General features: G+C 43.2%; 1 protein-coding gene across 1 annotated transcript in view; it reads right to left on the bottom strand.

The window, feature by feature from the left end:
- taf2 (TAF2 RNA polymerase II, TATA box binding protein (TBP)-associated factor) overlaps positions 1-23556 on the bottom strand; it is a 29292-nt gene extending 5736 nt beyond the window's left edge. Inside the window, exons 1-24 of the mRNA XM_079344761.1 lie at positions 23279-23556; positions 22964-23141; positions 22259-22313; positions 21584-21744; positions 21266-21384; positions 20939-21080; positions 20589-20820; positions 19697-19881; positions 18339-18452; positions 14600-14699; positions 13923-14008; positions 13682-13817; positions 13043-13197; positions 12422-12536; positions 11792-11901; positions 10750-10815; positions 10532-10658; positions 9441-9566; positions 5545-5685; positions 4657-4767; positions 4361-4554; positions 3048-3187; positions 1963-2032; positions 1514-1623 (exon numbers count right to left, since the gene is read on the bottom strand). Coding sequence (XP_079200887.1) covers positions 1514-1623; positions 1963-2032; positions 3048-3187; positions 4361-4554; positions 4657-4767; positions 5545-5685; positions 9441-9566; positions 10532-10658; positions 10750-10815; positions 11792-11901; positions 12422-12536; positions 13043-13197; positions 13682-13817; positions 13923-14008; positions 14600-14699; positions 18339-18452; positions 19697-19881; positions 20589-20820; positions 20939-21080; positions 21266-21384; positions 21584-21744; positions 22259-22313; positions 22964-23013 — 2845 coding nt within the window. The 5' untranslated portion in view covers positions 23014-23141; positions 23279-23556. The remainder of the gene's footprint in view (positions 1-1513; positions 1624-1962; positions 2033-3047; positions 3188-4360; positions 4555-4656; positions 4768-5544; positions 5686-9440; positions 9567-10531; positions 10659-10749; positions 10816-11791; positions 11902-12421; positions 12537-13042; positions 13198-13681; positions 13818-13922; positions 14009-14599; positions 14700-18338; positions 18453-19696; positions 19882-20588; positions 20821-20938; positions 21081-21265; positions 21385-21583; positions 21745-22258; positions 22314-22963; positions 23142-23278) is intronic.
- Between the last annotated feature and the right edge of the window lie 317 nt (positions 23557-23873).

Here is a 23873-nt window from a genome sequence, read left to right as displayed (position 1 = left end):
GCCTCGGCCTGGCTCAAAGACACGTTAGACCCCCAGGAAGAGAAAGAAATAATGAAACCCGAGCACACAATTGAAGGCAGAACGTATATGATTGAGGCACAGGCCCAAAGAGGAGACTGGAACCTTCTCAGCTCAGAACTGGTTCCACTCATAGCTCCTGCAGCAGCCTGTATTAGTTTCATGTTTGACCTGGGAGACACAAAGTTCAGCATATCAAGAGCGCTGGCAGTCAGCCAGGCCTCAAAGTGTTTTCAGCTGACAACAGTGGAATAAAGCGGCTGTGGCTTCGTGGTGGAGTTGGTCGTCTCTCAAGCAAAAAGTCGTGGGTTCGATCCCCAGCTTCTGCAGCCTCGTGTCCAGTGTGTTTATGGGGAAGACACAAGTTAACACTCTGCTGCTTCTTTAGCGGTGTTTAAAAGTGTTTGGATGGGATTATTTAATACTCTTGTCTTTACTCAGCAGTCTCTGCCACCAGTGTGTGAACGGTGTGCAGGTGTGACCTGTAAAAAGTGCTTTGAGTGGTCAGAAGACGAGAGAAGAGATATACAAGCTTAAAGCCTAATTTATACTTCTGCGTCGCGTCGACGCCGTAGCTACGTGGTCGACGCGGACCCACGCGGACCTCCAAAAAATCCTGACTACGAGTCGCGCTGACGCGAACCGCAAGGGCTGTGATTGGTCCACTCAGAACGTCATTTCCGGCGGTTGCTTTCCGGACGGAAATAATAAAAGGCTGCATACGGTGAAGAAATCAGCCGATTGACATTCAAAAGTAAAAAAAGTGCTTTTATTCATCCAGGTTCCTCAGTGAGCTAACGAGTGTGTTAAATTCACCCGTTTTCAGCCTCGATTGGTTTAGTTGTCGGACAGACCACCTCCGCAAACATCTCCTTCGTTGCCACTGCCCCCTAGCGGCTTGGCGGTGAATTGCAGAGCAACGCATTCCCTTGACGCAGAACTATGAATGCACAACAACGGCGTCGGGTTTACGCCGTAGGCACGCCGTCGACACGACGCTGAAGTATAAACTAGGCTTAAGTCCTTGTACCGGTGCACAGATCCCTAAGTCTAACCAAAGTAATTCATAGAAGTGTCCTGGGATATTTGAGATAAAGAAAACGCAGGCTGAGAGGCAAAATACAAGAATAAAAACATAATGTTCAAACCTCCTGACATTAATGAACAGCTCACAAAAAAATAGACGGCGAGGTATTTTGTCTGCGTCTGTCACATTCTTCTTTTTCTTCTCAGCCGTGTCGAATGTAGACGTGAAACTGACGGCGTTGCATGCGCCGTGAAATGAACTTTTTGTCAGGTGAGTCTGGAGGCGTGTAATGACTGTACAGGAGTCTTTCTAATATAGAGTTTGGTTGTGCACTGATCTTTCAGTGTTTCTGCAGGTTTCAGCAAATCAGATTTAAGACATTTTAAAACCTTAATTTCAGATACATGAACTGAAGACTTTTTAAGGCTGCACGGACACCCTGCCTTTGTTTGTGTGTTCGTGTCTCACCTGAGTTCATGAGCTTCCAGAGCTGGTCGACCAGAGCCTCGTTGCATAGAGCCGAGTCTGTTGTTTTGGTGAAGGGAGGATTCTTAGAGAGCATGCCCAGGATCTTATGTCTGATTGGACAACAGAGAGGAATTAAAGATCAACAAATGAGGTGAAAATTTCCACTTTTTTTGTTGTTGTTGTCCACAGGTTTGTTTGTGTCAGAAAAGATGTGACGTGTTATTGTGAAGTCAAAGTCTGCAGGCATCGTTTATATGGACACACCAAAACCTTCTATAAAAGGAGATGTTTACATTTTTCACGCCTTTGGTCTATAACAAATATTTAAATGTTTCATCTAATACAGGATTGACAACAAATTGGTGAAAACGTAGGAAACTTTTAACATATAGCAATGCTCCACCTGACTGTGCTAGGTGTTAGCAGATATGTGCTAGGTGTTAGCATACCTCACGTAATGAGTTGGGTCATTCTGGACCATGTTGAGAAGCCACTGCAGCTCGACTGAACTCCTTTCAACTGCAGGAGAAAAAACACATTTCAAGTCGAGGACATGTCAGTGTGACAAACATCCTGAAGATGAGTCAAAACATAAAGACAACTGTCAGTGAAGCTTTAAAACATGTCATGGTCTTATAGAGCCATTTTCACAACATCCAGAGAGCATGATCCAAAAGAAAAGAGGAAAAGGAAGCATCTCTAAACTGTCGAGGTGACGATGGCCAGGTGGTTCGATCCTCGAAGTGGGCGCCCCTGGTTTCGGATCCAACACGTGGCTCCTTTCCTTTAGATCATTACCTAAATAATATCTCTCTAACCAGTTTCCCGATTCTACCCTCGGTCCTGTCTCTCTAATAAAATGTCTTACATTCCAGATAAATCACATCACGTGGAGAATAAGAAACACGTTTCTGCACAGAACCTTCATCAGACAGCAGAGGAGGAGTTGATCCATATCCTGGAAGTGGATTCAGATCCAATAATAAGCAATTAACTATTCCTGTAGTCAGTGTGTAATTTTGTGTTTCATATTTTGTATTTAAATTTTGACAGTTAATAGACAGTTTATTGTTTTGGTCTAAATTTCAGTATAGCTGCACTGTCGTTCATTTACTGAACTGTGCTTTTGAATTTCCCCCCGGGGACGAATAAAGTTTTAAATTGAATCTGAAACTTGGTGAAAAAATTTAGTGAAGCGGCATGATCATAGTTGTGATTTTTCAGGTTCAGTGGGGATTTTTTGGCTTCCAGAAGATTTAAGTATTTTTATCTTACATATCGTACTGGGACGGTTGGTCAAAAGATATTATAAAATGTGACTGAATCCACTCACATTTTAGTAACTCCTACATGTAAATAACATTTTCCTCTCAGCATGAAAGTAATCGATGATTTCATATTTGTTGCAGGAAACACAGTTACCACACCTGTGCCACATCTGAGTCTTATTGTTTATCATTGCTCGAGCTGCAATTACTAAACTTCCTTCCAACACTAAAAACAACAGCTGGTCTCCTCATACTGAAAGACCCACCTCTAGTATAATCGACCAGAGCCTCCAGTGCAGCGACGCGCACGTCGACAAAGTGTCCGTACTCGGCGTACGACTTGAAGAGTGACGAGTCGCTGGGAATGTGGCCGTTCTTCTGCAGCTGACGGATCGCTCTCAAACAACTGCAGAGAGGGAAGAAGAGAAGCAGAGAGGAGTCAAGGATGTGCCAGTGGTGTGTGTGTGTGTGTGTGTGTGGAGTCAGTGCAAAAAAAAAAGAAAACGGCGAATAGAAGGTCGTTCACAAGTTCATCGTTAAATTATAACACAGTTAGCTTTTAGGATTAAAACCATCATACATACAATGACTGACTTATTTGTGTTTTTAGGGCTAAACTTGAGATGGGTCTTTATTGCACACATTTCTGTCTTACACTTCGGCTTCCTTTAAAAAGTTAATGTGTTGTGTAATTAAAGCCTTATAAAAGAGACTAACATTTAGACAAAATGGTTTTTTATTAACTACAAAATCAAAGATGATCATCAGCGACGAGTCGGCGGGTCGAGATCGTCGGAGGCTCCACGATGCGACGTTACTGCGATTTAAAACACTTCATGATATACTGAGAATTGTGATACAGTGTATTGCTATTTAACTTTGCAGATCAAGAACTGTTCATTTAAATATTCTCAGTCCGTTCATCTCACTTCAGTGTTTTTATTTCTATCCAATAGGAGTCGAGCCCACAGACTGACCAACGCGACAAAGGCCGCATGCACCTCTGAAACTTGTTGTATAAAACATCTACGATGCTAACATGCAGCCATTTCTCCTGGGTGGAGCCTTGGCCCGGAAGAGAGGTCTTCAGGTGGTCCCCAACCTTCACTGGGTAATTCCACTCTTAACCACAACAGCCTCCAGCTGGCAGGTCAAGTAGCCTCTTAGCCCCTGCTAACTGAACCGATCATGTACGGACAACTGAGCTATTAAACATTTTGAAGAAATGCTATTTGGTTATAATGAACTGTGCAACCGCTCCAGCAATGAAAAATGAATATCATAAATATGATAATACTGGGCGGCCATGAGACGATAAAATATCACGATTCTATTCTGAATGGATTTTTTTCCCCCCAACAAAACGGACTATTTCTCAGTAAGGTGTCAGATGAGAGGATTAAGAGCAGGCTGCAGAAACAGCCTGTGCGGTTTGTTTTGACTGTTTCGATCTCGATCTATGTATGAACACGAGAAGACAACAAGGTGTCCCTCTGCGTCCACACGGGCGCAAAAACAACAAGGGCAGGAAGTTCCTCACAGGAGCTGCTGATACAGCCCAGCATGCTCCACTGCGTACCTGACAGTGATGGTGTTCCTGAAGCTCGGCAGCAGTTTCTCCATGTTGAGGTATCGCGTGATCTCCTCCAGGATGAGGCGGACGTCAGCGTTCAGATTGTCCACCGTGCGCACCTCATTGTTGATGCTGATGGCGGGCGTCAGAGAGTTGGTGAGCGCCTCGATCAGCTCTGCGCGGTAGTAGTTATCTGAAAACTGCAGGCAGGACATGAGGGGGGAAAATAAAGCATCTCTGAGGACAAAGACTTGATGAGGTATCTATTAAATGACAAAAGATAAATAAAGAACGGGATCTACTTTGTTTTTTCTGTTGTCGTTGTACTTGATGAGGTCCAGGATGAAGTTGAGGACGTCTTTGGGACAGAGGTTCTGGACGTCTCTGAGTAACGCCATGGCAACGGGCATCGTCTGACAAGGAGAGCAAAGACAACACAGAAATCAGGAATGATGACAAATAAGCTGTTTGCTCATTTGAAGAATCTTTAGTGACTCTTTAGCACCACTAGAATATTGACACTGATTATCATATCTGTGTTCAGTATTACTCAGAAATAATCCTGATTGATCTGTGTGTTTGACAGCTAACGAACCATTCCGGGTTCTCTAATATTAACAAATGTGTGTTTTCTTGTCTTTACTGAAAAAATGACATATAACAAATCACTTCAATCTGTTTTGTTCTTCTAAGCGACCAGAAGACAGAGTATGTTGTCTTTTGAAATGCATGAGGCTCAGCAGTGTTTCACAGCGTTATCGTTCGGCTGGAGATGTGCTCGCACGTTTGAGTGCACGCAGCTGCACCGTGAAGTGACTGTTCACAAACTTGGCCGTGTGCTCCGTAGGATCGTGGAGGAGACACCAGAGAGCTCAAATACAGGACGTGAATGAAACCTTCATGGTGACACTCGAGAAGGTTACTGTTACGATCACTCTGCGTTTTGTCTCTCAGCTTGTCTTTAAATGTCTGCTGCTGTCTTGACACTTTCAGTCCCCCTCTGCCTCGTTCATGCATGCTGCATGCTTCAGGCTGCGTCCAATTTTTGGGGACGTGGCGAGCCGACGCGAGGCAACCGCGAGGTTAAATGCAGATAAACATCCAGCTTTAGAAGAGAATCATGAATCTCTGCTTGTTGAGAACCTGTGTGAAAGTTTGAAGTGTGTGGATTCGATCCTGAGCGTGCTCACCTTCTGCAGGAAGTAACTCTGGAAGTTGATGAAGTTGTTGGTCTTGACGATGTTGGGGCAGCTCTTACAGCAGAACATTCGCGTGAACAGGGACTTCATGGCTGGCGGACCCTGCCACGTGCTCACCATGGAGTTGGCTATCTGTAAAAAGAAGAAGCACCTCGTTATCCTTCACGCACTGTCGTACGAGTCACCACGTGTGCAGGTCAACATGTGGAAGCTGAGTTCCATCTGCTGCCATCACAAATACAAAAAGGTTCAATGAAATATCCAACCTGGGTGTGAATCAGGTTTTATGACCATTTATCCCCAAAGACATTAATATCACAGCAACAAAAGCAGAAGTCAGAGGCTCAGTAATGGGTAACTTTTCAGATCCATCGAAGAGGAAGATAGACTTTATTATGGAAGCTCCTGTGAGGAACTTTCCGGATATGTTGATTTCATCATCTCAATCAATCCCTCTTTGGTTTTATAGAACTAATTCACAACAATTGTTTCCTGAAGACACTTTGCAATAGCACGCTTAAAAGACCTTCCTCTGTGTTACATTATCTACAGACACATGAATCCATTGTGAGCGATCTGTCTTCTGCAAGTCAACGTCTAACCTGACAACTCAGGATGAATCTTTGGTGAAGAAAAAGCTCCTTCTGCAATGTGCTGTTAATCTCCTCCTCTGACACAGACAATTTATTTGACTTTATAATGACAGGAGGAGCTTCCACATAGTGGAGAGTGTATCTTTAGAAAACAAACAAACACTAGTGTGGGGATAATGATGGGCATGTGGGTTTCTGTGTGTATCATGTTCTTCCTCTTTCCTACCTGATGGCTGTTGGAATCAGATCAGCTGCTTCTTAGTTTGTTCTTCATCATTTATTCTGGTGTAACTTCTACAGGTCAAATAACTGTATAAATTGTATGTTTTTTGTCTGTGTTTTTATGAAGCATCCAAAGTGACCTGCAGGTCTAAATAAAGTCACCTGAGCCTGAACCTGTAAAAGAGTGCACAGAGGTAAGAGCTGCATGCTCTCACAAGCTTTGGCACTCACTTTTTTAAAATGTGCCCGATACATAAATAGCTGTTGTATAACAATGATCTTCCTGTTCATGATGGTTTCTGTGGTGAGAAACAGAAGACGAAAGTCAAAGCCAAAAACATGCACACGAGAAGCGCACGAGGTTTCCACAGGTATGAAGCTCGGCGGCTCCAGCGGTCTTTGGGTTCTCGCAGGATATCGGGGAATTTATGTTAATGTGTAATACGGGGCTAAGGGTCACTGACACAGGATGTTGTCATTTGGTAAGGTAAATACAGGGGGGGATGTGTGCACACACATTAAAGAAGCCGCGGGCTGTTTCGTCTTTCTTCCCACATTTTCTAGCAAAAACAAGCAAGAGGACGCCATCCCCACCAATCATTACCCAGCGTTCTCCATCTGAGGGTTAGAGTCAGTCATAACTCACCTTGTGGTCAGTGTGTGTGTGTGTGTGTGTGTGTGTGTGTGTGTGTGTGTGTGTGTGTGTGTGACAATATGAATGCGTGTGTGGACTTTCAACCAAAAGCCATTACCATTGGAGTCTGTTGGGGGCTCTGTGGCCAAACACAGCAACCTAATGACAGAAGTGAAGGGCTGCCATCGTAACCTGCACTCAGTTTATCATGCTGGAAAAATATTAGTTCAGGTGGAACCCGGATGGCGGAAATCCAGCGGGGTTAAAGTTGGAAGCGACCAGATCCAGAGAATAGAGAATTTCCTGTTGCCACGGAGAACGGGATTATTCAGTGGAGCGAGCTTCAGCGGCGAGGCGCTTACACTGGTGGGTGGCCTCGCTGCAAGGAAGGCTAAATGTTGTCCTCAAACTGGCATCTCAATCAAACTGTTTGAATGGATTTGTGTTTTTTATGACACAGGAGGGATGATTGAATCTTTTTTTATCAGAAATCAAAGATTTTTCAAAAGAAAAAAAAAAGAAACGTAAACTAACAGGTTTGAGACGAGCCTGTTTCAGAGTTTGTGCAGGTAGGAACTGGAGAACCGTTTCACTCTTTTCTCGCCCCTCTCTCTCTCTCTCTTTATGGATCATTGATCCAGACCTCTCATTTCCCATCCGAACCTTTCTTCCTTCCTTTCCTCCCCACTTCCTTTCATCTACAAATAAAGCCACCTCTCTCCCTTCATCCCCCCCCCCCCCCCCGCCCACACAGGCACACACACGCACACACACACACACACACACACACACACACGCGGGCACACACACAGGCACACACACACGCACATTCTCCTCCCACACTCATCAACACCACCAGATTGTTTTCCAATGAAGTGTGCCACAACACAGACCACTGAAACCACCTGTCTCTTCCATCTGACGTCTGATGAGTTTGAACTGAGAAATAATAAATAACCAGGCCATGGAAACGTTTAGGACCGCCCACTTCAACACCATACACTCTAAATCAACGGAGCCGTCTGAGTCCACAGCAGCAGGCTATAAGTGCATCAATAATGCTACACACTGTGTGTGTGTGTGTGTGTGTGTGTGTGTGTGTGGAATAATAACTGTTCTCTATGATTCTATCTCCAGTGTGTTTTTCTTCAGATGTCTGATTCATGTAAACACACAATGTTGTTTTTCTTTTTTTACTTTTTGTTATTTTTGGTTGATTATTTTTGTTTAGGGGAAAAAAAAGTTATATGATATCTTAAGTGACTATTGTCATAGAAACAATGCTTACATCAACACTTTCAGCGCACACTTATAAAGTCAGGCAACTGTAGGGGCCCCTGAAGGCTCACAAACTTTAACACTAAAAGGCACATTTTGCAACGACAGTAGCAAACCTCTCTTAGGACTCGTATTTGACAGTACTCACTCTCCTTGCATGCATTACAAAGTTTGTCAATAAAAGTCAACCTAATAAAATAAATAAATCACTATCTGTAGGAGAGGAAACAGGGGAAGGGGAGGAGACGTAAGCATGGGGACACTGGCAGACATAACGGTGATAAATGCAGGTTGAAGGGCCTCAATAGACTCGAGAATTGTCGCTGCACTCACACGGAGGCAACCTGTGTCCGAGCACGCTTCACCCCTCAGTTTGTTTGGCTCGTGTGAGCGCTCCGATCCGATCTCAACCACGGCACACTTCCTCGGCACTGACACGCGTTGAAGAGGTGGTACTGCTCATGCACGAGCACGAGTGCTGGCTGCATCGATTATATGACAACATTGTGTTCAGGAAGTCACCGCGCTCAGGCCCAGTGAGTCCTGGAGCCAGAGGGGGAATGAGAAAAGGGGGGAGGACAGTACAGGACAACTATGCATAGTATTAGTGCGTCCTTATTTTCAGCACACAAGGGCTTCATCCGAGCCAGCGCCTTTTCTACTCCCCCAAAAAAAGGCTCAAAGGACGCCGGGCTGATTTCCTAAAAAGGTGGAACAAAGTGTCCAACCTGACACTTGACTGAAAACACCTAAAAAACACATTAAATATGTGTGTCATGGTGACATTTACCCATCTGATGCACTCTCTAAGTGTTTAAGAACTGAAGAAGGCCAGCTTCTGTTTTTATTGATATTTTACGCAACATCCCAACCTGTAAGGATGAAGGTTGTGGATTAAACAACAGTGGCTGCTCAGTCAGCACACTTCAATCACCATGTGGCCGATTTAACTGGATTTTCTGCCCCCTCTGACTCTGGTATGAGAAACATTTCCTGGATTTCTCCTTTGCCAAAGAAAATCCCCTTTGAATTATTTATTTCACTCAGAGTTTGAGTTGAGCCTGTGACCGAGAAAACGCTTTACTTCTCTATCTCTGCACACACACACACACACACACACACACAGAGACTCGGGAGGTGAACAACATGCTGACACGTACCTTAGCCAAACAGAAGCAGGCGAGCATGCGGACTTTGTAGAAACACTGTTCTTGCTCCAGAATGTCGGTCAGAGCGAGTCTGGAGGCGGGAGTGGGGAACTTCTCCAGAGCTGAGATCGCCTCCTCCTGGGAAAGAGATCAGGAACAGTGATGTTTGAAAACTCAAATATTAAAACAGTTCACACTTTCAGCCTTTAAAAAAAAAGGACGTGTTCTCCTTAATAGAAGGATTTGGATTTTATTTGTCTTATTACTTATTTCGATTTAGAAAAATGCTGATTGGAACAAAAAAGCCCTTGAAGATATTCTTTGAACATACTCATTTTATAAATCAATTGTCAGATTATTGTGGATGAGAATTATCATTGGTGGCATAGATTGGAAATTTTCAATACTTGAAGGTCATAAAAAAAAAAAATTAAACCTTGAATTTCCTTCGGGATCAATAAAGTATCTATCTATCCATCCATCTATCTATCTAAAAAAAGGTTTAACTCAAATATTTCCAATCAGTCTTTTGGTGTTTTGTCATTCACTGGACTCCTGAAAACAGTCTGACTTAAACCAGTTTGATTTGAACTGCTGAGATTCAAGAGGTCTGGGTGAACAAGTGTGAATGCAGCAGGAAATACTTCACAGAGTGTCCACAGAGACATGCGGTCCACACAGGAGGACCAACAGGCCACCGTCCATTTAAAGTTAAAGAGATTAACTGACGCAGCATGAAGTCAACAAGGAGCATCGATGGAAAGATGAAAAAAAAAGATTAAAGTTGGATCGTCTCCATCTTCCTACTCTGCATGTCTCGCCTACTGAGACTCCGCCCTCTGATTGGACAGATGTGTGAATAAGCATGTCAACAACCGTTCAGGGACATTTTCTAGAAATATTCAAGAGTGTGAAAACAGCTTTCTTTGGGAGATGGAAGTTTATAAAATCAGCCTGATGTTGGCTCCTTTCACTGCAACCTAAAACTGGGATGCACATTTGATTTCACAAAACAACATTTGAATTGATTGAAGTTCAAGCAACAGTCGTCTTTAAGCAGGAGGAGGGACAAACTGCAGGTGACCTGTTTAAAGCACTCCCACCTGTGCAACCACGTCCCTCTCATAGCGCAGCTGATACTGCCACATGAAGTCGGCCTGCTCAAACTCCACCTTCCTCAGGATGGACATGTCCGGGTCGATCCGGATCCACAGGAGAGGAGAGTCAGCGCTGCAGACATACAGTACGTCACATCTGTCATGTGTGGCTTCACAGTCAAAACCTGTTATTCATTCTGCAGTGATCTTGTGACAGGTCTTACTCCATGGCTGACAGATCCATGTCCACCTCCTCTCCATTCATCAGAGGGATCTTCTTCTTCTTGTTTCTGTGATTAGAAAAACACATCATGCTCTTAAATCGTCTTCACTTCTGTCCTGTTGGACTGAGTGAAGCAACACGCTAACTGGATGAACCAATCAGAACGCACTGCAGGACCACCAGAGTACCACTTGGATTCAGAAATGGGGGGGCTTACGATTGGACACCAGAGGGTCTCGACTTTTATGATACAACATTACAGCCACCACATAATCACTGCAAATAATACACTATCATGTATCTGAGCATTAAAAAACACTTTGTTTCTTTAGGAGTATCTGTGAGTCAAGGAGGTGACGGGATCACTGACTGAGCCAGTAAAGACCTCAGGGACGGCCAAACCCCCCAATGACTGGGCTGCAGTCCACGTACTACAGTGCATCTGATTGTGAGTCGTATAAATGTACAGCTTCTTCAATAATGAGCAACTCAAAAGAACCTGGAGAGAGAGCCGGGCTTACTTCAAAGTCAAACAACAACATCTTTAACCATTGAAACACTAAAAGACAGGGTAGGTAGTTTCCTCAAGATACATTGGTTGAAGTTGTCTTTAGGTCCTGACTGTAATTAATAACTCAAGTGCTCTGAAAAAGTAATTAAAAAAATCCATCATCTGCAGCAGCTGTAAACACGTGTCGGATGACGGTTTGTTCACAAACCAATCACGCCTCTCTACCTCATGCATGCACGAGTCGACACCCACAGCATGAGCTGAAATCTGCTTTTGGACCAATGGCACTAGTGCATGTAAGTGAGGGGGCGTGGCTTTAGAGGGAGCATGGGAGAATGGAGAAGATGCTACTTTCAAAATCATGCTAGTTTAAGAAAATGACCGACCCTGCCTTTAAATCAGGAGTATCAACTCATCCTATTCATACACATTCAGGCCTTCTGTGTCGGGCAGAAGGTGCCCTGGAGACCCTACCAGGGGGGGTCACAATGGTAAACCCAGGTCTACTATTTGTGCATGAAAGAGTTCGTACCGCCGGCTCTTGGAGTGGCAGGGGATGTCGTGTTTCAGGCTGTTTTCCTCGATCTGCAGAGTGTGGTTGAAGGATCCGTCCAGCTCCTGCACTGTCACTTTGATGGGACCCTGCAGGGAAAGGCATGAATTATTACTTATTCAATGACACACATATTAAATAAAGTAATTTACAAAGTCATGTTCTCAGTTACATTACTGGATGACCGCTCTACGCTGCGGGGAAATCAACTGTGCTGGACATTTCAAACTCAAAATTTAATTTAACTATCATTGAGCTGATTGTTTTTTTTTTTTTCCACTTATAGTCAGTGATCTTGGACATTTCACTTAGAGATTTATTATTTTGGTGCTTTTTGCCTGTATTTCATCAGGAAGTGGATAGAGCAGGAAATCAGAATTGATAGAGAGAGAGAGAGAGAGAGAGGAGGGGGGAATGAAATGCAGGTAAGGAGCCACAGGTCAGACTTGAACCCGGTCCGCCTGCTTGGAGGACTACAGCCTCCGCTCGGCGCCCTAACCCAGTCCATTTAACTACTGTGTACTGCTGTGAAAAAGAGGGCACAAACAGAACTCATGGTTTCCTGTCACCGGCACACTCGCTCCGTATGTACTTGATCTAAAAGCTCACCACGTATTTCTGAGTTCCTGATGACGTGTAGTCCTGTCGGATCTCCAGCTCCAGCACATTTCTCTTCCTGTTGAAGGCAAAACTGCCAAAGAACTTCACCACTGCGCTCTGGTCTCTGGGAAATGGAGCGTTAAGACCCAAACAAAACTCTACACATGGCCAGGATCGTTAGGAGTTGACTTTTTGTTTTCTCATATGTGTGTAATTTTCTGCAGCTTAATTATTATAGCTTTTTTTTTCCACTGTTGCCTCACAGCGAGGAGGTTCCTGGCTTCCATGTTTACTTCAGGATGTCAGCGGTGCAGGTTGATATGCTGCTAGCTGTACTGGAACCACGCGTTAAAAATTCACACCAAGCAGAACGTCCCGAAAAAAAGAAACAATGACTGACAAACGTTTCAGAGTCAGTGTGAAAACATTTTAAACGTGCAGCAATTTCCAACCAAAAACGGATCCAGAACGCAAAGACCCTTTGGCTCCAACTTTTTAGAAATGTGGTCGTCTGACTGAACATCATCCTCATGGTCATTCATGACTCCACAAAGCCTTTAATGAGGGCTACGAGCTGGAGAGAGACTCCTATAACCATGCAAACAGAATCCAATCAGAGAAAAAGGATACACCCATTGTTTAATGAGGGGTCCTATGTCCTTGCCAGAGACGTTGGAGATGGATTTGAGGAAGGCGTGAGTGGACAGAAGCATCTGGCTCCACATGTGGCTCTGGTACTTCTGAGAGGAGGCCGTGCTGGCCAGGCTCAGCAGCTTGTTGAAAACCTATGAAATCAAAGCACAGAGGATAGAACTCATCCAGTTTACACGCCACGTTTTAATCCACCAGCTCTGACTGAGGCCCCGTCCACAAGTAGCCGGGTGTCTCACAAAACAAAGATATTTTTCTACGTTTCGGGCTCTCATCCACACGAAAACGCAGATTTACCGCATCAAAAAAGAGCCTTTTAAAAACCTCCGACCAAAGTGAAGATTTGCGAATTCTCATTAACCAGGGTTTTGCGTTTCGAAACGTCACTGCCTGAAAATATGTTCGTATGTCACATATGCAACCTGTGTTTACATTCGGAAACAGTATGAAAGTGCTTAAAAACGCACTTCTGCGGTTACGTGTGGATGAAGCTTTTTTAAAAAACGAGGTTGTGTGTACATCTAGACGGAGGGGGCAGGATGTTCATTTTTTACAAAAAATCCGGCTACGTGTGGACAAGGCCTGAGACTTGAGAGAAAAAGGCTGTTTGTGTGTCACCTGCAACATGAACTCCATGCTGATCCGGTTCTCTATCAGCCTCATCACCAGGTGGGCCTTACACTGGAACATCTTGTAGTACTCCCAGGACAGAGTGTGCGGGTGCTTGATGGAGAAGTGGAGGTGGGGAGTTGGACTGAAGAGGAATAACGTCGGTGAGGATGATCAGTGAACAAGAACAAAAATGATTGCAACTTTTTTTTAAAGTAAAGGACTTTAAAGTTGAAATGAACTGGATTACTTGTCCTTCTCTTTGCCTCCACCGAAGGTCGGGTGCAACAGAACTCCTCCCATCTTGAGCTCGTACTCCACAATCTTGTCCAACTCCTGCAAAACGAAGACGCAGTACTTAGCATAAAGAATTACAACTCATCTTTATTTGCATGAAAATCATTCATTGATGAAAAAACAGGAAATTATTTCTGTTCAGGATTTATCTGCCGTCTGTTTTGGCAGTGTCACTCATTACATCTGTTTAACACACATACATGACTGCAGTTCACATTTATATATAATTCATTCATTTGCTTTTTGTTTCTTATATAAAGAAATATTAAAGTCGGCTGCATCACATGGCTGTACATTGTTAGTCTGAACAGTTTGACCCTGCATGGAGGACAGAGGGCTGGTGGTGCTAGCACTGCTAGCACTGCTAACACTCAGCTAACACTCAGCTAACCAAATGACAATGTTTTTAATAACGTCACTTTTGTGTTTTCTGGGTGACTTACCTTTGGAGTAGTTAATTAGTCTGAGTTTGTGTTTCTGTAGTAGTGACTAATATCCCTGCTGTATTGTATAGCTGCACATCCTTGACAGTCACAGTTGTGTTTGCACAGCATAACCTCCATTATTAGCATTTGATTTCCTCTGTCAGCTGTTTAGTGTCACGGCGGTTCAGTCTATTCGCACTGTTACCTCTTTGATCCAGTGGCGGTAATCGTTGACTCCAAAGGTCTTCTTCAGGTACAGACCGTAGATGTAGCCTGAGATTCCCTTCAGCACCCACTCATCAGCCCTGAAACAAGAAAACCACAGATCACATCACAAGATGGAGAGCATTCACATCAAACTTCTCATCAGGGAGGTTTAACGCTCTTCATAGTTTGTGATACCAGTCTTCACCTACAAGTGTTGATGATCACATTTCTCATTTCCTGGACTTAATCATTAGAAATATTGGCGTTCAGAGACTAAATCCTCTTTGTTTGAGTGTTGTGCTTCTGTTGCTCTCGCTGTTATTGAACTGAGTCGAGGCCACACTCGTGCTGCTATCCCGCTCTGCTGAGCGAGTTTACCCTTTGTGGATTTCTGTGGAGAAAACCTGGCTTGGTAGCGCTCATAAATCTATCAGGCTGCTTTATTAGCTCGTAAAAGCCGAGAGACAATATCCCAGTTCAACCTAGGTGGCTCCACCGCGAGATGCTGAAGAGCCTCCAGGCAGGCTTATTCATGTTTCTGACGATAATCAACATTAGATTAAGGTCTGTGCCCTCAGACTCCGAGCATGAATCACTTTTTGCTCATTATTAAGAACTGAGGAACGAGTCCACATGCAGGCGGGGATTTTTTTTAGAACAGGGTTTTTCCTCCTCTGATTTAAAATCATTTCGTCCACACAAACAACAAACGCCAAGTTGAAAACTTTGTTCTTAACGTGTCAGAGTGTTCTCCACGTTCCTCTGCAATGAACGTTTCATTTACAAAGATATCCCATCAGGCGCCGCTCCATCAACACAGTGGGAGAGGAACCGTGTGTGAGCATGTCACATGTCCACTTAGCTGTGTTTTAGTGTTGTGGGACTCTAGTTTGGTCTTGTTGTGAGACCACTTTCTGAAGGTCTTGGTCTCCGAAAGCATTTTCACTCGGCCTTGTCTCGGTTTTGGACCGGGAGGACTCTGGATTTTAAATCAAGACCACCACTGAGAGGCCATTTTTCCACATGATAATTACTGTGATTAGAAGGACCCCGTCTCTTTCTAGAAGGACAAATAATTCATTTATAATTTCAACTTCTACGTCGCCAACCTTCCCGCTGTTACAGTCGAAATGATGAGATGAGGATTTTTTGAGTCATATTTATGGTCTCGGTCTTGTCTCAGTCTCAGCCAGCCGATGTCTTGGTCCTTGTCTCATCTCGCAGCACTCGGTAAGTGTGGCGTCAACATCAGCATTAGTTCTGTTACGTCTGACGTTGCATTGCATGTGACAGTAAACAAAAGTGACAGCGTCTCACGATGACGTCAAACGGAGGAGAAACCTGCGTTACGTTACGTAAAACGGTTTTCTCCATTTTAACACCCCAAACACAGTTTCTGAAAATCTTCACCCTGGAAGCAGTTTTCACCTAAACGCACAACGAAAGGCCAAAACGCACAGAAAAGCTACGTCAAAATGACCTTCTTACAATTGACTAAAAGTTTGTTTTAAACTGCACAGTGGACTTAGTCTCTAAACAGTAACTAAGACACCATAGGTTAACTAACTTCATCCATTCAGAAGAAGAAGAAACGCACATGAGAGGTGGACGTCTTGCTTTCCTCCAGTTCAGTTCATAACAAGCCTTCCTCTTCCTCGTCTGTACACTTTCATCATTTTGGAAAACAGAAGTTCTCCACATCTGATGGACGACTGAGCGCAGCCTGTTTTCACTTACAGACCCCAGTTAACCTCCTCTCGGATTAATTGATAGCAGGCTGCACCGTGCGTAGCCCAAAAAAAAAAAAAAAAAAATCAAAGGCTTTCCTGTGTTCTCTTCTCACACGACACCAGCCAGCTCAACAGCATGAGGAGCGAAGCGAGGCCGCACATCTGATGTGTGTTTAGAGGTCAATCAGGAGACGAGAGGCGGAGGGACCATGACACAGACACGGTGAGCTTTTCACTCCAAAGGGAAATGAGGACGAGTCAACTGTTTCAGGCCAAATCTGGTGTTTTGAAACGCAGGCAGGGACGTGCTTTTATTTTTTTAAGAAGAAGACAGAAGGTTAAAGAAGCGCTCGTCTGGAGGGACGGATGGAAACGGACAAATGTCTTGGTTGAGAATAAAGAAACATCCAAACGTCCTCTTTTCAAACGTCCTCTGATGAAGAAGTGTTGCTTACAGTGCGAGAGCGCTGCTGCTCCGTCTCGCCTGCACTGGTTGGATGTTGTGAGCTGTGTGAGAGCGTTTCATATTGGTGTGCGTTCACAGCCAACTTTTTAGATCAATAAGACTGATATCAAAGTGTCTTATACAACTGATTTTAAGACACAAATAATCACAAGATGAACTTCTGCACTTTGTCTCAAACGCACAAAATGCTTTCCACACCATCTGAACTAAAAAGAAGTAAAACCAGCCTGAGAACTTGATTGGTCGGATCAGCTGTTCTCGCTCTGTTTGGCAGTTTTGGGTTGAAAAAAAAGAGTGAGGACTAAAGATCAGTAGTTTTGTTAAAAGGTTGAAGACTTTTCAATGAGTGATGAGTAAAACTGACCAAAACTTCTAAACGTTTACATGTTGGGAAAAAAGGAAATATTTAAAAGTGAAGGGGGGTGTGGCCGGCTTATTGTTAGTGAGAACTACATGGCTTTTACTTCTTAGGAGTAAATTAAAACAAAATAATAAATACATTTACTAAACTTTGTGAATGTTAAACAATAGGCTTTTTTTTTAGTTTATTTGAATCTGGAGCAGCGCACAAAAACTGGCTGTAATGCGCTGTAACTGGCTAATTTCCATCCGCTGCTGATGTCAGGAGTAAATTACAAATCAACCAGTCGTTTGCACACACAAACACACTCCGATCATTGAAAACATTAACAGTGAGTAACAGGTTAAAAAGCAGTGTGTGAGTTCACTGAAGCGCTCTCCTCTTCTTCAGCTGTGAGAGCGAGGGACCGGCTGCAGCCCGGACACCTCTCCACGCTGCCTGGAGCAAATCTTCTGCGTCCATTCCAAAAACTTTTAATCAGAGTTGTTTACAAAATAAACGATGTGCTAATTTGGCTCATGTTGAAATTTGCAGAATTCTCCTTTAAAATTCCTACTGACGGGCCTCTCTCTTCAGCAGCAGGCCGTCCTGAATGATTCCCACAGTTTCACACGCACTCCGACCACACGGGCCAAGTTGCCAGGCAGTAACGGAGTGATCCATCATCTCTTTCAGGCCAGCGCTGGACCAACTTTTGACTCCACTGACACAACAGCTTAGCTCTGCAGTAAATCCCTCATCACCTTCCCTATATGAAAACATCTGAGGGCGAAATGTGACCACACTCGTCAGGAGCAGAAAGCAGCGGAGACAATCGCTGGGTTTCTAACTTCGGTGGTTTGTACTTTTTGATGTGAGTCCAAATAATAACAAGAGTAGTTTTCCATTCGAGGAAATCTGCCCTTAAGATGTTAATCAAAGTCAGAGAAACGCTTCGGACAAAGCAGCAGCGACAAAACACCACGTGGAGCACATTCAAAGGTCAGCTGCTGTCACACAGGATGAATGTACATGTCAGTCAGCTGCACTCATCACTGTGGACGCAAGGGACGGTGTGAAGGATGAAAAACTTCACAGAGCTGAGCGGTGAGTGTTTAGTGAAAACATGATTGATAAATAGTCTCACTAAGTTCTTTGGGCACGTTGTTCCGTTCACAATAAGGACTTTGTAAAGTCTTACCATGACATCCTGGAGATGAAACAGCCAAAGAACTGCTGAGCCAAGGCCTGGGCAAGACAGCGGCGTGTTAGCGGGGTCTGGTCTATGATCATGGAGCTGTGGAGCAAGTTGGTACTGAAACCAGAAGAAACAACTGGAGTTAAGAAAACAAGAAAAACACACAACGAATCACTGCTGTTGTTTTAGAAACACTTGGAGAGTTCATGTGAGGTGATGTCCTCGTCCTCTATTCACCTGGAAATACAGACACCATATTAAATCCTAAATCTTCAAACACAGACAGGAAGTCACAGAGTGTCACAGAGACTAAAAAGAAAGTGTTCTTCCTTCCTCAGCCTTAAGGTCAGTTTGGTTAGGTTAGACAAACAAACACAAAGAAGTTAAAGGTCCAACATGTCAGATATCTACTGGTCTATAAAGTGACCTTACGACATCATCGGACATGAAGGAAACATGCTGTGTTGAAGCTTCTCTGACATCAATGCAGCAGCCAGTATGTCCTCTGAACGCTGTGAAAAGCCTCTGCATGTTTCTAATAAGAAACCTGCTCAGACTAGGATCAATGTTGGAGATGCTCTTTGAACAATGGAGCGAGGTTAGAACGCAGAAAGGTTTACAGACCGACGCAGAGCTGGCTAAACACTGAAGCTACAGTGGAGGGGAGGCAGCTCTTTTCGATGTTTAGAATTTGGACTGCAGTCCAGATCTTTCAGCAATTCATTTTGTTTGGAAAACTTCCCTGATGTGGTTTGAAATTGTTTATAGAGATGCACAACAATGTGAGAGCTTGTTGATCCTGATGGGTTCTTTTCAGACTTCTTCGTGTCTCCTCTTCAAGTGAGCTGAGTGACTGGATAAATTCTAATTCCTGCCTGTAGAAAATGTCTTATAAACGGCTGATTTTCTCCCGGAGACGTCCACACTCAGAGTGCTGATAGCGGTTGTAGGGAGGCTTCAGTGATCCAAGCAGTCTCCTTTTTGTGCATCTCACTCTTTACTCTCTCTCTCTCTGAGTTTCCACTTTATCCACTCTCACATCCACATAAAGACAAAAGGTCCAATGATCAATCTTTAAGAAATGATTTAATCAAACACTCTCACAACGTCAACGTTTTCTCGTTTGACCAAGTAGAATAAAAATCTATCTTACCAGACTTTTTCCGTCCAATAAAAAACCTTCACTGAATCAGCAGCTAGTTACAGTTTGACATCATTAAAGTGGTGCAACATAGCTTCTGACATCAGTGCATGCTACATTATTTGCTGATTGGCCGTTGTTTGTCATCAGGACCGATTTCAGTCGATGCATTGTTGGCTTCATAAAGATGCTAAGAGGAGCCGTCGACAGACATGCTTACCTGAAGATGCTCATGGAAGCGTAGGTGGACACTTGTACATATGACTCGTCCACAAACACAGTCTTGAAGCAGGCGTACGGGTAGCGGCACGTCAGGATCTCCTCATAGAACTCAAAGATCTCGTGTAGGTAAGACATGGAGTGTTTGAGCAGCGGCAGCAGCTGCGGCAGGCAGAAATGGGTCACCTGCGAGGAAGAAGAAAATAAGTGAGTGTTATTTCTAATTGATTAGCTTGTGACAAAAAAAAAGTTTCAGTGAGAGGCTGAGGGTGCTTTTTAAAGGATGTGTACTTCAGGGTGGGGAAAAAGGTCACGCATCTCTCTGATCGAGCAATGATCGTGTCAGCGCACAGTAAACAGCTCTGCAGCCGTAAGTGTTAAAAGATTCTCCTGATTTCTTCAGTGCATTTACCATCTCTGTACATTACAAAGGATGCATGAGGAACCACCTCAAGAGGTAAAAAAAAAAAAAAAAGGTTTGGCAGATTCATCGAGTTGGTTTGACAACAATTTTGTGTTATGTAATTTGTGCTTTATTCTCCTTTTCTGTTTGTAGTCGAGTAAACTAGACCCTGTTGTTTGCAGGGACATCTAGTGGTCATTAGTAGAAAATACAAGGCTTGGCAAATATTTCTTCTTTTTTTTTCAGGTAAGCGTTTAAAGAGTTGTTCCTTCTTACTTGTGTTTGTTAGATTAGTTATCTTGTTCGTTGTGCCTCTTGACATTTGCTGTACTGAACACTGAGTCATAAAAACAACATTACTCTGTCTGTCTGTTTCTCTGACTTCTGACTCTATCCACTGTCCTATCTGTACAATTCAGGCACAAAAACCCTCAAAATAAAAAATAAAATAAAAACTGTAAGTCTTCCATTTATCCCAACACAAACTTACCTCGTGCATGTATGGATCTACAAGGATCTCAAACGGCCCCACGGCCAGGGAGATGTTGGGGGCGGCTGTGGGGATGGGGAGGACATAATGGAAGGTTTTTTTCCTCATGTCGTTGGTGTAGATTGTCTCCACCAGATCGCCACAGGACACCGCCACCATAGACGCATCCACGGTGAACTCCAGCTTCCAGGTGCACAGCTCGGAGTAGGAGTCCACACAGGGGAACCAGAATCTAGGAGAAAAGGGGGCACAGGCACAGAAAATGAACGCACTGGCACTGATGACTTCCTTGGCAATGAAAACCTCTCAGGTCAACTCCTGTGCATCAGGATGAGTCAGTGATTCTGGACCTCGTGGAGTTCTGATATCCAAAGGAGAAAACGTGAGCCCCTCTCTCCGCCATGCTGCCTTCTACGTCAGGAACGACAAAGTGGAGACCTCCTTTTGGCTGGTCCAGGGAAAACTCGATGTACACCTTCAAAACTTTCAAATCTGGTGACACAACACACAAAGTTATCAGACGCGTCCTCGTAGTTCAACCTCCGCGACGTATCAGGAACCGTGAAAAACGGATCTCTTGTAACTGTTCAAGTCAAGCTTTCAGAGCAGGGATTTGAATAATCAGATTGTACGGTCCAATAGGGCTTACACACACAGATTTGATTCTACACTCTTACCGTCTCCTTGTTTCCAGAGTTCAGAGGGAACTTTGATGACCAGTTCCCCATGTCCTGCATCCGGGTCCACAGCGCTCACTGCTGCAGTGTAAGCGCTGGAGAAGTAGTTGAGGTTTCTCCTACGAAGAAAACAAGTTTACAGAATGTCGTCACTTTAAGTTGATGAATTGGGTTTTGTTTGTTTGTTTGGGTTTTTTTTTTTGGGGGGGGGGGGGGAGAGAAAAGTGTACAGTGATGTTATTTTGACAAGCACAACCTCTAAGCCATGATTTGATAAGTCCAGATTCCAGTGAAAGAAGAGTACACTGATATACGCACTGTTTGGACTCATGGTGGCACACCTCCAGCGTGGGGTCGTTGTAAATGAACGGAGCTTCCAGGTCATTGACTCGGACTCTGTATATGCGACACTGTTTACTGTTAAGCTTGATCCTGTTCAGGTTGACCACTGTTGGGAAAATGGTCAGCTCCACGTAGCCCTGAAGGACAAAAGAGAGACGGCAACACAACAATGAACATCAAAGGTCATGAGAAGAACGAGTGATTATGGATTATCTGAGTTGTCTGTCTGAATAGCTCCAAAACATTCATTCATTAAAAACACTGGCTGCATAGGACTTGTATTTTTTTCAGCCTGTATCCTATCAAGATACCTGATCTGCTGTCAGTAAAAAGGAGGGGGTAAAAGTCATATAGTACGATCAAGCAATTATGGTGTTAGCAGTAAATGGATTAGATGCTGTTTTTTATGACTTTAATTACTTTTCAGTGAGTTTTATCATTGTAATTGCTGTCTGTATGTTGTGAGTGTAATTTCTGCAGGTCAAAGAGGTTTTTAACCTCGATAAGAGTTTTCCTGGATAAAAAAAAAGGTTAACTACAAATAATACAACTTTAAATAATATTAGCTGCTGTTGTCTGTTTTATTCATCAGAACGCCTGAACAAATACAACCTGTCAGCCTTCATACATTACTGTCACGATTGTACTCACCACCACTGACTTCCTCTGGAAGTTAATGTTATTGATGCACACTACCTGGTGGGTCGTAAAAGAAAAGACAGGAAACAATGTTAACATGTGATGGAGCTCAGTCTGGGATGAATCTAACTAAAGATTAGGTGTCAATCAGTGATTAGATATCAATGTAGTTTTCTCTCTTTACAAAACAATTGTTGGTCATTGACAGCTACAGGCAGTGGTGTGGTGGAGCCAAAAGAGTTTTTTTTTTAAAAAAGTGTTATAGAGGGTGACATGGAAGAATAACTGTGTACATTTAGTTGGAGCATATGAGCCAATGAGAGACAGAGTCATCCCTTCACAATCAGGGAAAATAATGCAGCATACCACAGATATTGTGATGTTTTGATGTTATGATCAAATGTTATGTTGTGATGTTGCATTCTTTTCTTAATTGTATAGTAAGGGTTATATGTATTTTGTATTATATTGTACATGTATTGTGTGTGGGTTTTTTTCTTTATTTGTCGTCTCTTTTTCTTCTCTTCCGTTTAAATTGTAATTTTTTAAAACTGCACTTTCCCCTTTTAAATAAACTAATACTAATACTCAATAAAGTGAATCAGAGGAGATTTAGATGCGAGTCTATATGTGACCTTATAAAACACCACTGACTGCAGATAACTTGTTTATTAAACATGACTGCAGCTGAATACAAATATTTAAAAAAATACTTATAATTTAAAGGGGCGCGGACTCTCAAATCCTTTATCCTTCTTCCGGTTCATCCTCGTGTAGTTTGGTGTTTCTGTCACAGGCTGTTTGAAACCATAACAACACTGCTCCGCGCTGTCTCCTCCTTATAATGCTCGGTGCAGGTTTGGTTAACTTTACATGTCAAACTCCGGATTCAAACCTGAAGAGAATGTGCAGCGATAGTGTCAAAGTTAGCAATAAGCGAGGCTCAGAGTGAATGCAAACAAGCAGCATAGTCCGAGGAAGAAGTGCTGAATGTTCACACACACCTCGGACCCTGCACAGCTTTATTTCCACCTTAAAGAGGAAATCCTTCAGAGTCGAGCATGGCGGTGTCACAGAAAAGATAATGGAGTCCAAATAGGGATGTCTGAGATTGTCATGCGGTATTAAAATATCCTTTTTATTCCGGCTGCTCAAAGCATTGTGATCCAGGCAGCACAGTGTTCAGCCATTTTGTTTGTAACCTTTGACCTCCCGCGTAAAAAATGAAAACAACTCAGAAGTAATAACCAAAAGTATAAACGTATAAATCACAGACAGTACAAAAACGAATCACATGAAAACGATGAAAGGTTTTTTTTTTTTTTTAGTATTTATTATAAATGTAAAATTACTCGTATTTAGTGGGCGGAGACTATCTGCCTGCCGGAAAGTGAAGTCTTTGAAAACGAATTTCAAAATAAAAGCAAAGTTCCGGTGAACGTCATTAATTTACACCACAGACTGTAAATAAATAAATAGCGTACTGACAGTCAAGAGTCACTTGCACTCAGTGAAAACAAACACATGCAGCCTCTAAATTCCCAAAAAGTTAAACCATACAAAAAAAAAAAAATCATAATGTTATGCGCACAAGTTAATATCAAGTGTGCGAAAAAATAATTATTTT

The sequence above is a fragment of the Symphodus melops genome (assembly GCF_947650265.1).
Source record: "Symphodus melops genome assembly, chromosome: 5".
NCBI lineage: Eukaryota > Metazoa > Chordata > Actinopteri > Labriformes > Labridae > Symphodus > Symphodus melops.
Note: the sequence above shows the minus strand (reverse complement) of the source record. Positions and strands in the feature narration are given on the sequence as shown.